The sequence below is a fragment of the Engystomops pustulosus genome, chromosome 11 (assembly GCF_040894005.1).
Source record: "Engystomops pustulosus chromosome 11, aEngPut4.maternal, whole genome shotgun sequence".
Classification (NCBI taxonomy): Eukaryota; Metazoa; Chordata; class Amphibia; order Anura; family Leptodactylidae; genus Engystomops; species Engystomops pustulosus.
This window is the reverse complement of record NC_092421.1, coordinates 70,206,033-70,221,503: the sequence shown is the minus strand read 5'-3', so window position 1 is coordinate 70,221,503 and position 15,471 is coordinate 70,206,033. Positions and strand designations below refer to the sequence as shown.

Here is a 15,471-nt window from a genome sequence, read left to right as displayed (position 1 = left end):
TAACACTAATTTTTAATTGTCTAACATGCGCGGAGTTAAAGATATTATATTACAAAAGTAATACCCTAGAATATAGCTAATTTTGGTGGAAACATTGCTTTTGACTTTAAAAAACTAAGAGGGATTCCAGCTCTGGAGAGTTCAAGTCGTAAAACATGAATTCAGTTCCATTGTGCAAGTTTAAACTATTTGTCTATGTCATAGTGAGTTTGCACAACAATTGTACCACAACTGCACCAAAACAACACCCAACATAGACAAAAAAAACAATGAGACATCACCCCCACTGATTGTATATCACAAAAATATACAATGAATGTCCAACTAATGTCCTCTGAGATTCTTGTTGATATATGGAATGATGACTAAGTGTCTCAGGAAAATCCTAGTGTCCATGTAATCACTTGATTGCTCCACACTTGACTTTCTCAGGGGCTGTTGATCGTCCATGGAAATAATATATGATTTGGGAATAGCTGACTGATGGTTTGTTCTTAATAAATGCAGTAATACAGTAGTACTGGTGCCTGATAGTATTATAAGATAAAGTTGGATTTAGGGTGATATTTGTCTAGGCTTCTTCATCGGACAGCAAGGTCTAGTGGTGGATGATTGTATTGTTCTGTCTGAACACTGGTCTATTTCTTTGTAGCAGAATGTATTGATTATGCACCACGCTCTCATCCTCATCCTATCAGAATTGGAACCAGGATTCTGACATTAGGTAGCCCTCTGCTACCTGAGCAGTCTGTGTACCATGTTTCTCTAGATGCTTCATGATCTCACCAGGGGCCGTCTATTTTCTATCTCCTATCTTTTGTCTTACCCACCAGAAATCTGGTTGCTGATAAAGGTCACTGATGCAACTTTAATATGAAATAATTGTCGATTGACAATCAGTGTTTTCAGTAAAGAATTTGCAATTTATCTACATTGAGTAACGAGTTAATTCTACAGATATCTAGTATCCTCTGACTCTTTAGCCTGTCTTTCTGGTTATTCCTATTGTCTATCCATTTGGTACTTTGTTGTCCCTCTAGTTTATGACTCGGTTATGTCGACTTTTCTTATTTGTTTGTTTTTCTTGTCCTAGTCTATTGTATTATTTAGAGTTAAGCAGCGACAATTGCCCAGTTACTGGCGACCACTTAGGGTGGTTTCGAGTAATTAGGTAAGGACCATCTGATTTGGGCTCTCAGTCTGTGTCTGATCTTTTGTTCTCAGTCCACCCATTACAATGTTCTGTTGCATTATTAGCTATAGCTAATATACTCAATGCCAGGAATCATATCGGTGGACCACTAGTGATTATTGCCTATGATTGTCTAAAATGATAGCCCATATGTGACTACTATGTCCATGCCTGCACCATGATAACAAATTACTACCGTGTGATCTCCTTTTATGATCTTGCACACTTATAATTTCTGCATCATGATTATTCACAGTAGTTGTTAAATCTCATAAGCTACATTCACACAATGTATGCCTGTCGTACCGTAGCACAGCGGGCACACGTTGGTGCTGGGGAGAGGAGAAGACGGTGAGTGCTGCTCACCCACGCCCATCTCCATAGCGTTGTATGGTGTGCAGCGCCATATTCCGGAGAAAGATAGGACATGTCCTATCTTTCTTTCCGCTGCGGGACGGTACGGTACAGCATGTGTGTTGAAACCGTACCGAACCCGTACGGCACCGTGAACCTTTTACCGTCTATGGGGGACGTATGTACGTTGTTCTCCATACAGTAGTGTGAATATAGCCTTAGTAGTAGTGATGTAGTAGTGATGCTACGGGTAAATATGAATTTGATGAAATACCAAGAGACACTGAAACATCACCAATTAATTAGTGAAATGCAATTTTTTAAAGGTAATTACACATTTATTGATGTGATTGTTCAAATGGGCCAAGTTAATGGCGGTATAAAGTTTCTAGTTAGCGGCAGTGGTGCTGGAGATCCAGGCGTTGTAGTTGCAGACCTTGGTGTAGACACCGGGATAGTTCCTGAGGGCACAGCCATATCCCCAGGAGACAATACCATGCAGTTGTCCATTGCAGACCACGGGTCCACCAGAGTCACCCTGAGAAGATAGGAGAAGAAAATATTATTGTAGATTCACATGGTGGTGGCAACAGCACTAAGAACTTCAGAAGATCAGATGAACCAACAATGAGCTCCATTGTGGTTGTGATTAGAGATCATATATAATGGTGATCTGACCATATCTAGTGAGTTTTGACAAACTTATTGGAGTATACAGAAAGTGTCAGGCCACATGGACTCGCAGTTGAGTTGGGTCCTGCCAGTGAGCCATTCTATAGACGTTTAGCTGTGTTGCTACCATATAGTGTTTACCAGCAATAGACAGAAGTACACAGTATCTTGAATATCAGATATCAAAAGGTTGGTTGACCTGTTGTTCTCACTAGAGCATTGGCGCAGTACTGGAGGGCTTCCTGATCAGTGCTTAACTAGAGAATGCTGGATCATTAGCTCAAGTTGTCTGCCCTGTACAGTTACACGGGTTGCTTTACCAACATGATGAACCTGTTCCATTTGCAACTACTACATTGTTAGAAAGCAGTGATTACCAATTAGCAGTATGGCCGTTATGAGAGATTATAACAATCACACTAGTGGCCATGACATCTTTGAGAGATTGCTTAAATAGTCAAAGTAACTGGCTAGATCTATGCCTCAAAAAGGCCCCTGCTAATACCAAGTCTTGCGCCTAGTTGTTCACGTAGCCACCAGGATGCATTAGATAAAAATTGTAATAAATTGAAATTTACCTGGCAGGAATCCTTGCCACCTTCCAGGTATCCAACACAGATCATGTTGTTGGTGATCTCTCCGGGGTAGGCGCTGGTACACTGGGCAGTGCTCAGGATGGGGGCGTTCAGGCACTGGAGGAGGTCAGGATAGTTGGCTACAAAATAGCAAATCAAAAAAATGAGGGTGGGTATCAATCATCGTCATTTGGCCTATAGAGCAATAGGGGGACCATTGTCTTTCAATGCAAATACATTTTGTAAGAATTGTTGACTTACATCCACTGCTGAGAGTGTTGCCCCATCCAGAGATCAGACAGGTGGTTCCAGCAGGTGCACAGCTTGAGGGAAGACCAATAGATTTAACATAGGAGTTTATGGTGGCGGGGGTGGACAGCTTGATCAACATGATGTCATTGTCCAGAGTTCTGGAGTTGTAGCTTCCATGTCTGATGACCTTGGCGGAGGAGATGAACTGCTCGGTACCTTCACTGGTTTCGATGTTGTGTTCTCCAAGACGGACTTGAATGCTCCTGAAACATAATGGTTAAGATATAGTAATTAATAATTCACTTTTGCTGACTTACTCTAATGCATAAGACCCAACAGTTCATCCCTTGTACTCTAAATCTGTTTTTAACAAAAATATAGCATTTTACAAATATAATTCTAACCCGTCTCTATCAGTCCTGGTGTATACAATTTTGGTCACCCCTGGACCTGACCATAAATTTTTTGGGCAGGGCAGATTCTTCTCATGAAAATCTTCTCCTTTCTGCTTTGCTGCAGTCTCTATGCACTGCATTCCAAGATGAGCTTACACATACACACTTCCTGTCGGCCAGCCGAGTGAGGATACTAGATGCTCAAGCTACAGGCAAGATGACATATTTATAGCAGAAGACTGTGTGTTTTATAGCTCAGATGTAGCAGAACTGAGAGTGTCATTGTGTGTTTTATGCATCTCATGGATCTTATCATCTCATCTCTGACCTGTCTCATCTCTCATGTCAGTGTGAGTCTCTGTGTCAGATACTAGTACAATGTTTAGAAGCTAAATGAAAGTCCTGTACCTTGTACCCTGTACCTTGATAATCTAAGCCCATTGTCAGCACACAGCATCTCATAGCACAGAGGGATCATGAAGTGTCTGCTTAGAGAGTCCCCACTTACAATCTAGAATCTTACACGGACCATCACTGAGAGTTATATTTTAGCTAAAACATCAATAAAATTGAGTTAAATTGTAAAGTAAGGGGTAGAATTATCTTTATTGTGTAAACATCACTAGGGGATAAAAATTTGAGAATTTTCTTTAGTGGGAAAACCCCTATAATGCTGATAATAAAAGCAGGAGGAGGGCTGTGTACAGAAATATTTCCTAGGGTTAAACAAAAAATTTTATGTGTATTTTATCTTTGTACTTAAACATTTTTGCCAGTTTTATCAGTGTATTAGTTTATCAACTTCAAGAATCAACCATCATGTTGGGTACTGTTAAAACTAAACCCACCCCTGTTTATTGCAGTTAGATTGTATAGGCATTAGCATATCCTTTTATCCAATTTTACTTTGTGCTAAAATTAGATCCTTTTTGAATTAGTTTTTTATTATTGTTAAAAAATATATGTTTTTTTATATACCTGGAAAAATGTAAGTTTTACAATATCTGTATTAATACTTTTATACTTCTTTATACTGCTTTAATATGCTTTTGGTTGATGATCTTATGATCTTTACTAATGGATCTTCCCACATATTACATTTATCAGTATCCCAATTGATATGCCCCCAAAAATTCTTAAAAGGGCGGTAAACCTCTAGTCTTACTTGGAAAGCTCAGCTACACAATGGGACTGATGGTAACGATAATGTGCAATGCCAGATTGTCCCTATTGGCTCTATGCCATTACATAGGTTATCAGGGAACGTGTATGGTCGTTGCTTCATTCCAACATCTGGAGTAGACTCAGGAGGGCAAAAAGATAGTGATGAGCGGACCTGAACTCGCAATGTTTGGATCCATGTTGGACATTGTGAGTTCAGATCCCTGAACTGCAGCCCGAACTGGGATTGTGATTCGGCATTTGACTTACCCCTTCCTATCCTCCAACCTTAACACCTACAAACTCAGCCGAAATCCAATCTTAATAGGTTCGCTCATCCCTACTAAGGACGTCTTACCCCAACGTCAGTGGTAAGAGGTTCTTAATTTGCAGAAAACTTGAACATTGAAACATAACAAAAAAAAGTTATTGAAATAGTTAAATTAAACTGGATTTAAGTTTACTAAGCTACGCTATTTCTGGTTAAACATCGACATTGACATCAATATAAGTCTTGGAAAACCCTTTTTAACAATATCCTAAATTGTACAGTTTTTATGTACATAAAATAGGACTTACGACTTGTAGCAGTGAGCGGCGGAGATCACCCAAAGGTTGCTGACCAGGGAGCCACCACAGAAGTGGTAGCCGGAGTTCAGGGAAGCCTGGTAGGGGACAGAGTTTTTGCTGCAGGTGAAACCTCCAACGATTTTATCATCATCGTCGTAGGCGGCTGTGAAGAAAAAGGACAAAAGAAGTTGTAGGAAAAAATTTGGCCAAAATGAGCAAATTGCATAAGAAAAGTGGCTGGAGAATGGATTATAGATTTTGCAATGGATGTCAAGACCTTCGAGCTAAGCCTTTGTTAGGATTCTTACCTGCGACTCCGAGTAAGACTGCTACCAGAAGAAACTTCATGGTTGGTTCCTAAGCTGTTTGGTACTGAACCTCTGAAATGCTTCCTTTTTATATATTTTGAATGGAACATGGTGGGAATGGGTCCAAGGACAAGTGTCTTTTATCGAAATTAATTCATTTCATTTAGTTGATATTGGATAAATACATGGACAACGTCCCTAAACTCCACATGGTCATAATGACTACGTTCCCATGATAAGAGTTTATTTTTGTGAGTAAGATTGCTTGTCCAATGCTTCACCTCTAATGACACTATATACATGCCAAGTCTCCTACAGCATGCTACGTATATTACGATAAGGAAGGTCCAGTCACTGACTACTCATGATATATAGTGGTCTTCTGTGATCTCAGTGTACACATATTGGAAGGTCATGGGGCTTTCACTGTCATGGCTCTAAGAAAGCTTATGGTAGCAATGTTTTGTAGTCTACTTAAAGAAGTTCCCCATGAATATAGAAAACTCCCTGGGTGAGAACTGAATAAAAATAACAAATAGTTTTTCACTCTGGCTTCAGGATCTGGTGTTGTTATGGTATTTCTGGTTTTCATGCCTGAGCACAACATGAAGTTCCAGTCATGTGACCCACTACATCCAATTAGCAGTCTCTTCAGACCAGGTGAAAAAACAGAAAGTGAAGTCCTCCTTTACATCCGTGGCCTGAGGTAACAGCTCAAGCAGCTCAGGCAGGCCCAAAAATGGGAAATGCACGGTAACTGGGAGTGGAATGTGTTTTTTTTCATTTTCAACTCACTGAGGGTTTTCCATATGCGTGAGAAGCCCCTTAAAAACATTAGGGGCATCGTAGAAATAGGATATCCTGGCACTCTTTAAAACAACATCTTTAAAGAGTGCTGTTTAAAATTACATATCCATGCAGAACTTATGTCAGGTTACGTGTCTCAAGGGTAGAACCACCCTTAGTAATAGTCTGCTTGTTTTAAAGAATTTCTTATTTTTCGGCAATTGGATACCCCTGAACATTCGACAAGCCTCCACACTGCACCTTTTGGACACCACACACAGGACTGTTGGATTTAAGCTACATTCACACGGACATGTACACAATTCTTAATGATTTAGTACAGTTAATTTCATATATTTTGGTTGTTGATAAAAAAGAAGGAGATACTTCACCAGGAATTAAAGATGACAGGGGCATTATTGACAGTCCTGGACGGAGATTTATACTTGGATATGTGAACATGCACAAATGAGAGCGAGACACAAAATCCTCAATGGTGGTGCTCTGACTCAGAACAGCCATAGATCCAAGTCTTCACAAACAGATAACCAGGGGAGATGAAAAAAAGTTGGCACTCACCATCAATGTATTAAAACTTCTTTTCCTTTTATTTCACATTGTTAAAAACCATGCATGTTTTACAGGGAGAGGGTAGACAGCAGGAAGCAAATGTATGAAAGGGAGGAGTCGTTTCGCGGAGCCTTAGTGAATCATCTTGCATGAGGCTACTGGGGTGTGTAGTAGCCTTATCTCCCAGTGCCTGGTCAGGCAAGATAGGTTAGGATCCAGGTTTAAAGATTAGGGCAGAGGCAGACAGTAGGAATCTACCATCTACATCTCATGGTAGATTCCTCATGGTAGATTCCTCATGGTAGATTCCTCATGGTAGATTCCTCATGGTAGATTTCCGTTAAGAAAAAGTCCCCAAGAGACCAAAGGGAATATTCAATCACTCATACAAGACTGTTTTTCCAATAGTCCTATTAGGTCGGCACGCTTGGGTCCTGGGTTCGATTCCCACCAAGGTCAACATCTGCAAAGAGTTTGTATGTTGTCTCCGTGTTTGTGTGGGTTTTCTCTGGGTCCTCCGGTTTCCAAAACATACTGGTAGGTTGTTTATATTGTGAGCCCCATGGGGACAGGGACTGATTTGTCATGCTTTGTGCAGCGCTGCGTAATCTGTGTGCGCTATATAAATAAAGAATTATTATTATTATTACCTTCCCTTAAAATTGGACTCTAGATCCTCCCTGCATCAGAGCAGGATGTGCCTAGTTTATCAAGATTATAAATTAGCCACATTTCCTCCCTCACTGCACCAGAATCTCATATCTGCGCCCTAAACCAATTTTGGAATATTTTATTATAATTAACCTGACAATGGCTGGAGCCTCTGACTCCCAGAATTTCGTACAACTATCCTCTCATTCTGTATCTTGTACTATCTGAGCTTGTAGACCACCATGTCACCTAAAATGGACTCCTAGATCATCTACTAAGTCTGCTCCACTATGAATGTCCACCTAGTGGGAATCTGTCTTTCGAGATTCCTGTGGATATATCGAATGACAAGGAAGTATCTCAAGAAAATCTCAGTGGGGCACATTTACTAAGAATGTAGGAAACTGTACTAAAAGTGCTCTGTCTGTGTATAATACTGGGTGCAACAGATTCACTAAGATTGTGCTCCAGAAATCATAAATCTCTCACTTCCCTGCACTTCCCTGATTGTACACCACACCCAGTCGTCTCCTTTCTGGTTCACTAACAGTTAAATTGCTCTGACAGACAGTATCGCCTGATTTCTTCACTCTTCTTCCCCTCGTCCTATCAGCATTTGAACAAGATTTCTATCTTTCTGGTTACTCCTATTGTCTGCTAATTTTGGTACTTTGTTGTCCAATTGCTTTTGACTCATAATAATAACCAATAGAATGTGAAAATTCTCACCATCCCAATATGGGGAGGTAGTTTTCCTGGTATCGTAGGGTAAAAATGTGAAAAGGTTGAATGAGAAAATTGTAATGTGTCCTCCCACACCAAGAGCCTCCAAACCACAATCTTTGGAAATCGCATAATATAAATGTATTAAAACCTGTTACATAAGTAGCACAAACAGATACATATACAATGTAAAAAAAAGTCACTTTCTGGGCCCACACAACAAAAAAACCAATATAACTGTCAATTCATTGACCTACTGAGTATATGATCTAATATATATGATCTTGTTTTGTAAGCTGGAGATACATAAACCATCTAAAACCATCTTTAAGACCAACTTTATATGAACTTTGTATTATAAAGCTGACAACCGGTGTGTATGGAGGGAGATCAGCCCAAGAGCGTTCTCCATACATTCTCCGCAGCACAGGACGTAATAGTACACCCTGGTGCGCATAGGGGGTTAAGGTTAATACCAATTGGAAATTTCCATCTTTCAACACAGGATGCAGGTTTCTATTTTGCCCAAGCCACAGTGAAGCTGCAGTCAAAATCTATTATCATTAATACCAGCTTTGCGGACCATAACGAATCGCAACGTACTACAGATCCCAGATGACAGGCAAATCTCTACAGCGCATTCGTGAGAGCCTTAGCCTCGTTTCCACCGGTACCAAGCCTTGTGTTCATCGATCAAGGGGAGAGGCTCAAGCCATGTTTGTACGCTGACACAAAGGTTTAGATCAGGAAACTGAACAATCGGTTTCATATGCCAGAACATAAGCAGTACTGTATATAATGAGCTATAGGGAGCAGTATCGTATGCACTGTATACCCTGATATAAAGTAAGGGGCAGATATATCAACCTGTCTAAGAGTAAGAATTTTCTTAGTTGCCCAAGGCAGCCAGTTACAGCTCAGCTTTAATTTTACCAGTGTTCATGAATATTTTAAAGGGGAGTTGTAATTGGTTGCCATGGGCAACTCTTAGACAGCTTAATTAATCTGCCCCTAAGTCTTTATTTTCTGGATTATTTGTGACTTTGTATATCCGGCTTAAATAACAAGATCATATATATATCAGATTTTATACTCAGTAGGTCAATAAGTTAACATTTAAATTGGTTTTATTGTTGCGTGGGCCCCATAAGTATCATAGTAAAAAAAGGTTAGAAAAAGACATCAGTCCATAAAATCCAACATATACATTATGTTGATCCAGAAGAAGGCAAAAACCCTTGATGCCGATCGGCCCAAAGCAGGGAAAAATTCCTTCCCGATTATGGTGATTTGAATAACTCCCTGAATTAACAGAAACTACTAACAAAAAGTTATATAACCGTACAATGTGATATTTTTGCTCTCCAAAAGGGCATCCAGGCCCCTATTGAACATGTTAAAATTATCAGCCATTGCAACATCTTGTGGCAGAGAGTTCCATAGTCTCTCTGCTCGCACAGTAAAGAACCTTTGTCCACGTTGATGGTAGAATCGCCTCTCCTCTAGGCGCAGAAGATGACCCCTGTCTATGATGATGGTGATACGTCTCTCCTCTAGGTGTAGATGATGACCCCTGTCTATGATGATGGTGATACCTTTCTCCTCTAGGTGTAGAGGACGCCCCCTGTCTATGATGATACATCTCTCCTCTAGGTGTAGAGGATGTCCCTGTCTTTGATTATGGTGATACGTCTCTCCTCTAGGTGTAGAGGATGCCCCCTGTCTATGATGATGGTGATACATCTCTCCTCTAGGTGTAGAGGATGCCCCCTGTCTATGATGGTGGTGATATGTCTCTCCTCTAGGTGTAGATGCCGCCCCTGTCTATGATGATGGTGATACGTCTCTTCTCTAGGTGTAGAGGACGCCCCCTGTCTATGATGGTGGTGATATGTCTCTCCTCTAGGTGTAGAGGACGCCCCCTGTCTATGATGGTGGTGATATGTCTCTCCTCTAGGAAAAGGAGGGGAGCTGGTTAGCACAACCAAATGTAATACAGAGCTGGCCTTGTGCACCATGCATGAACATGGGAAAGCGAGAGGAAAGCGATGCACAAATCAGGCCAATACGTAACAATACAAGATATGTTCCAACAATAATCTCTTTATTAATGTAAACAAAACAGACAAAATTACCATACACAGACATCTAAAAGCATTTAAAACAAAAATATACAAAAAGTGACCAATGTGGAGATCCCGGTCTGGATCATCCACAAAAAACCTCTAAGTCCAGACACAAAGTATTGTCTGTGCACCACTGCCCAGTAAATGTAAACCTATAATGGATGTTGCATACAATGCTGCTGATGAACTAATGGTGAATCATGGGCAACATGCTGCCCCAAAAACATGCTCAAATGGAGATCGGACAACCTCTAAAGTGCAAGTGCTACCTGTGTAACAACTATGTATACCCTACTGGTAAATAGAAAATGTATATAAAAATGAAAAGAATATTTTGCGAAAAAACATGGGAAAAGTGCTGGGTGCAAATAAGATGAAGTTGGGGATCTTACGGCATGTGAGATGAAGAGATACGCTCCTGTGTGGTAGGTAGAGCATTGGGGACGAGGTGTGACTAGAGGTACACGGCTCCCCACGCGTATCGTCGTCCCAAGGACGACTTCCTCAGGGGTAGGTAGCCATGGTCAAAAGACACTCACCTTAAATAGGCCCTCCACTAAACTGCACAGGCGGCGCCAGTGCTGCATAGACCAATCTGCATGAAAACGGAAGTGATGTATAGAACCGGAAATGAGGCTGGCGGCGAAACAATGCGCATGCGCATCCCGGCCGGGATGTATGACATAGTAACCACGGTAACAAGATAACAAAGAAGGCGACCAAGTAGCTGTGATAACGGCGCACTGATCCGCTTGAATCATTTGTGTGCCCTAATGATGTAGTAAAATACAACGTCCCCCATAAAGTATCCAAAGTAAGCGGCGTAGTAGTCAGAGTAACAAGTAACCAAGTCCATCTATATATAATATAATATTTATAATGTGGTAAGGTACAGCATCCACCATCAAGTATCCAAGATGTATACGACGTGGTAATAAGGATGACAAGATACATATCTATTGTCTCAAAACACCAAGAGGTTTCTGAACACACAGGTGCCATCATGATAATATGGTGGAATACAATATCCACCGCAGAGCGGTACAGTATGGTATGGTCTGACTTATTCGGCGCATATATAGAGAAAGGGGGAGAAATGCATAAGTAAGCCCAAGGCACGGCGCAATTGATCGAACAGGTGTAAAATGCATTCTATGCGTAATGCATCGAAAAGTATGTAATAGATATAGTACAAGAGGATAGGGAAAAAGATCAACCATCCCCTGTTCCTGATAAAAAATGTGCCAGCCTGTAAATATCGAATATATACAAATTACGTGTGAACGAAAGCACACATGGGTTAACGCACAGAATTCCGGATATACACAAATTAAATGCAAACGTAAGTACAAAAAAGTTAAATCAAGTGAAGCCCCTGAATAAATCGGTTAATACGGTACAGGGTCACTGGTTTACTGGCCCGCCTGGATGCAGCAGTAGAGGGAAAGAAAGGTGAGTGTATAGTGCAAAATACAAGTACAAATATATATACAACATTGACATGGTTATTTGTCCTACTGTATCAGTTGGCTAGTGCCTATATAAACAATTTTAAAGTCCTAGTTCATGAAAGTCCAAAAAGTCCAGGGAAAGTGCGAGAAGGCAGAAATCCAGCTATGGCTCAGCGGAAGAAGCTTCCCAGAATCAAGATTCAATAGTTCTCACCCGTCTACTGGGATTACGATATACTGTAGAATTTGAAGCAAGGGGGGCAAGATACGATCCAACAGGGAGGGGTAAGTATGGTCAAAATATGCATGATTTAGGCGATCCATCCAGAATACTGTGTCCCTAATGTATTAAGGAAACACAAAAATGAGTGAACAACATGCATGGTACTGTAATGTAAAGTATATAAGGGGAGACCCAAGCTGGTGAGTGAGAAAAAGAGGTGACATGGGGGAGATAAAGTGATAAGCGGACCGTAAGGGCCCAGTAAAGAGGGGGTCATAAGGACCCAAGCTACAAAAAAAGGGGGGGGGGAAAAAGGGGGTGAAATAAAGGTGCACTGTGAGGAAGGGGTCATAAGGACCCAAAGACTAAAAGGGCAGGGTCCGTGCTATAACATTACAAATGTAGTCGATGTTTGGCTAGTACTTGCCTGCTGTGTATGCTGGAAATGAGTTGTCCTTACAATCCGAATATTTGTTCTCTGATTCCAAATGGCATATGTCACCTTACTTCTGTTTATAGAAGCCATTGAAGAGTAGTTCCTCATTTAATCCCTGTGGAGAAAGGCATTTTAATTTATAAATCCAATTGGCCTCTCTTCTCAGGAGTTCAGGTATGACATTCCCACCCCTGAAGTTAGGGCGGGTTTTGTCAAGGCCTATCACCTGAATGCCCCTCGCCTTGCCCCCATGAAACCTCCGAAAATGCGTTGCGACGGAGGATAGAGTCTTACCTTGTGAAAAATGAATGTGAGCGTTGTTGATACTTGAGATATGCTGCTGGACCCTTTTTCTTAATTCCTGAGTGGACTGTCCAACATAAACCTTACGACACGGGCAGACAAGCGCATAGATGATGTTCTTCGATCTACAATTTATGAAATTGGAGAGGGGAAATCTATGTGAGTCCAAGGGGTTAACAAATTCCTTCGAGGGACACAACAGGGGGCATACTGAACAATCCCCACAAGGGTAGGAGCCCTTGATCCTGTATCCCCTCCCCAAAGGGACCGTTGGCCGTACAAAGTGGCTCCTTGATAACTGATCTTTCAAATTCTGAGCCCGTCTAGCTATCAGCCTTGGTCTATGGTCTAAAAACGGTTTAAGTCGGGGGTTCGGAGCTCAAGATATTCCAATTTTTATACAATATGTTTCGAATGTGACTCCATTGGTTATTATACCTGGTACACACCCCCAGTTGGGAATTGGACCTTGTTGTTCTTGGTTTCAGTAATTCCGTTCTTGGAGTATCTCGGGCTCTACAGTATGCTTGTGATATGGTTTTGTTCGGATATTTCCTGTCTTTGAACCTCCCCGTCAAATCCAGTGCATTCCTCCTGAAGTCAGCCTGTCGTGTGCAGTTTCGTTTTAAACGAATGAACTGTCCCACCGGGATGCCAGATTTTAGATGTTGGGGGTGGAAGCTCTCGTAGTGTAAAAGGCTGTTGGTGGCCGTATCTTTCCTATGTAGGTCCATACTGAGATTGTTATTTAGCAGCGAAACCTTCAGGTCCAAGAAGTCGACAGACATCTGTGAGAGAGTGGACGTTAGGATAATGTTAAACCTATTGTCATTCAAATCAGTAATGAATTGTTCACAGAGGTCACGCGGTCCCTCCCACAGGAATATGACATCATCAATAAAACGATGCCAACCCCTCACATATTGTTGATATGCATGCGACGTACCACGTCGTATACATCTTGGATACTTGATGGTGGATGCTGTACCTTACCACATTATAAATATTATATTATATATAGATGGACTTGGTTACTTGTTACTCTGACTACTACGCCGCTTACTTTGGATACTTTATGGGGGACGTTGTATTTTACTACATCATTAGGGCACACAAATGATTCAAGCGGATCAGTGCGCCGTTATCACAGCTACTTGGTCGCCTTCTTTGTTATCTTGTTACCGTGGTTACTATGTCATACATCCCGGCCGGGATGCGCATGCGCATTGTTTCGCCGCCAGCCTCATTTCCGGTTCTATACATCACTTCCGTTTTCATGCAGATTGGTCTATGCAGCACTGGCGCCGCCTGTGCAGTTTAGTGGAGGGCCTATTTAAGGTGAGTGTCTTTTGACCATGGCTACCTACCCCTGAGGAAGTCGTCCTTGGGACGACGATACGCGTGGGGAGCCGTGTACCTCTAGTCACACCTCGTCCCCAATGCTCTACCTACCACACAGGAGCGTATCTCTTCATCTCACATGCCGTAAGATCCCCAACTTCATCTTATTTGCACCCAGCACTTTTCCCATGTTTTTTCGCAAAATATTCTTTTCATTTTTATATACATTTTCTATTTACCAGTAGGGTATACATAGTTGTTACACAGGTAGCACTTGCACTTTAGAGGTTGTCCGATCTCCATTTGAGCATGTTTTTGGGGCAGCATGTTGCCCATGATTCACCATTAGTTCATCAGCAGCATTGTATGCAACATCCATTATAGGTTTACATTTACTAGGCAGTGGTGCACAGACAATACTTTGTGTCTGGACTTAGAGGTTTTTTGTGGATGATCCAGACCGGGATCTCCACATTGGTCACTTTTTGTATATTTTTGTTTTAAATGCTTTTAGATGTCTGTGTATGGTAATTTTGTCTGTTTTGTTTACATTAATAAAGTGATTATTGTTGGAACATATCTTGTATTGTTACGTATTGGCCTGATTTGTGCATCGCTTTCCTCTCGCTTTCCCATGTCTCTCCTCTAGGTGTAGAGGACACCCCCTGTCTATGATTATGGTGATACGTCTCTCCTCTAGGTGTAGATGACACCCCCTGTCTTTGATTATGGTGATATGTCTCTCCTCTAGGTGTAGAGGATGCCTCCTGTCCATGATGGTGGTGATACATCTCTCCTCTAGGTGTAGAAGATGTCCCTGTCTTTGATTATGGTGATATGTCTCTCCTCTAGGTGTAGAGGATGCCCCCTGTCTTTGATGATGGTGATACGTCTCTCCTCTAGGTGTAGAGAAGGCCCCCTGTCTATGGTGATACATCTCTCCTCACGGTGTAGAGTTTACCCCCTGTATATGATGATGGTGATACGCCTCTCCTCTAGGTGTAGAAGATGCCTCCTGTCTATGGCGTTGGTAAAACTGCCTCTCCTCTAGGTGTAGAGGATGCCCCCTGTCTATGGTGATGGAAGAATCGCCTCTCCTCTAGGTGTAGAGGATGCCCCCTCTCTATGATGATGGTGATACATCTCTCTTCTAGGTCTAGAGGATGCCCCCGTCTATGGTGATGGTAGAACCGCCTCTCCTCTAGGCATAGAGAATGCCCCCTTGTCCTGGTCACAGGCCTTGGTATAAAAAGATCTTTGGAGAGTTCCCTGTACTGCCCGTTCAATATGTCCTTATCGTGGGGATCTATTCATTTCTTGACTTGATACAGCCCATAATTTTATTTGCTTTAGCAGCAGCTGCCTGGCTCTGATCCCTAAAA

At 41.6% G+C, this 15,471-nt stretch overlaps 1 protein-coding gene across 1 annotated transcript; it reads right to left on the bottom strand.

Annotated features, from left to right (window-relative positions):
• Positions 1–1,862: 1,862 nt before the first annotated feature.
• LOC140105655 (trypsin-like) lies at positions 1,863–5,587 on the bottom strand. Its single transcript, XM_072129661.1, has 5 exons — positions 5,480–5,587; positions 5,181–5,334; positions 3,055–3,308; positions 2,797–2,933; positions 1,863–2,084 (listed from the first exon to the last, which is right to left on the bottom strand). The coding sequence occupies exons 1-5, from the start codon at positions 5,517–5,519 to the stop codon at positions 1,935–1,937; spliced, it is 735 nt and encodes a 244-aa protein (XP_071985762.1). The 5' UTR covers positions 5,520–5,587; the 3' UTR covers positions 1,863–1,934.
• Between the last annotated feature and the right edge of the window lie 9,884 nt (positions 5,588–15,471).

What these genes read in the sequence shown, in the direction of transcription:
- LOC140105655 (XM_072129661.1), bottom strand. Translation starts at nt 5,519, where the DNA reads ATGAAGTTTCTTCTGGTAGCAGTCTTACTCGGAGTCGCAG. An exon ending in CAACACTCTCAGCAGTGGAT is followed by an intron (nt 2,934 to 3,054) that starts GTAAGTCAACAA and finishes GCTATTTTGTAG; the next exon opens with CCAACTATCCTGACCTCCTC. An exon ending in GTGGCAAGGATTCCTGCCAG is followed by an intron (nt 2,085 to 2,796) that starts GTAAATTTCAAT and finishes CTATCTTCTCAG; the next exon opens with GGTGACTCTGGTGGACCCGT.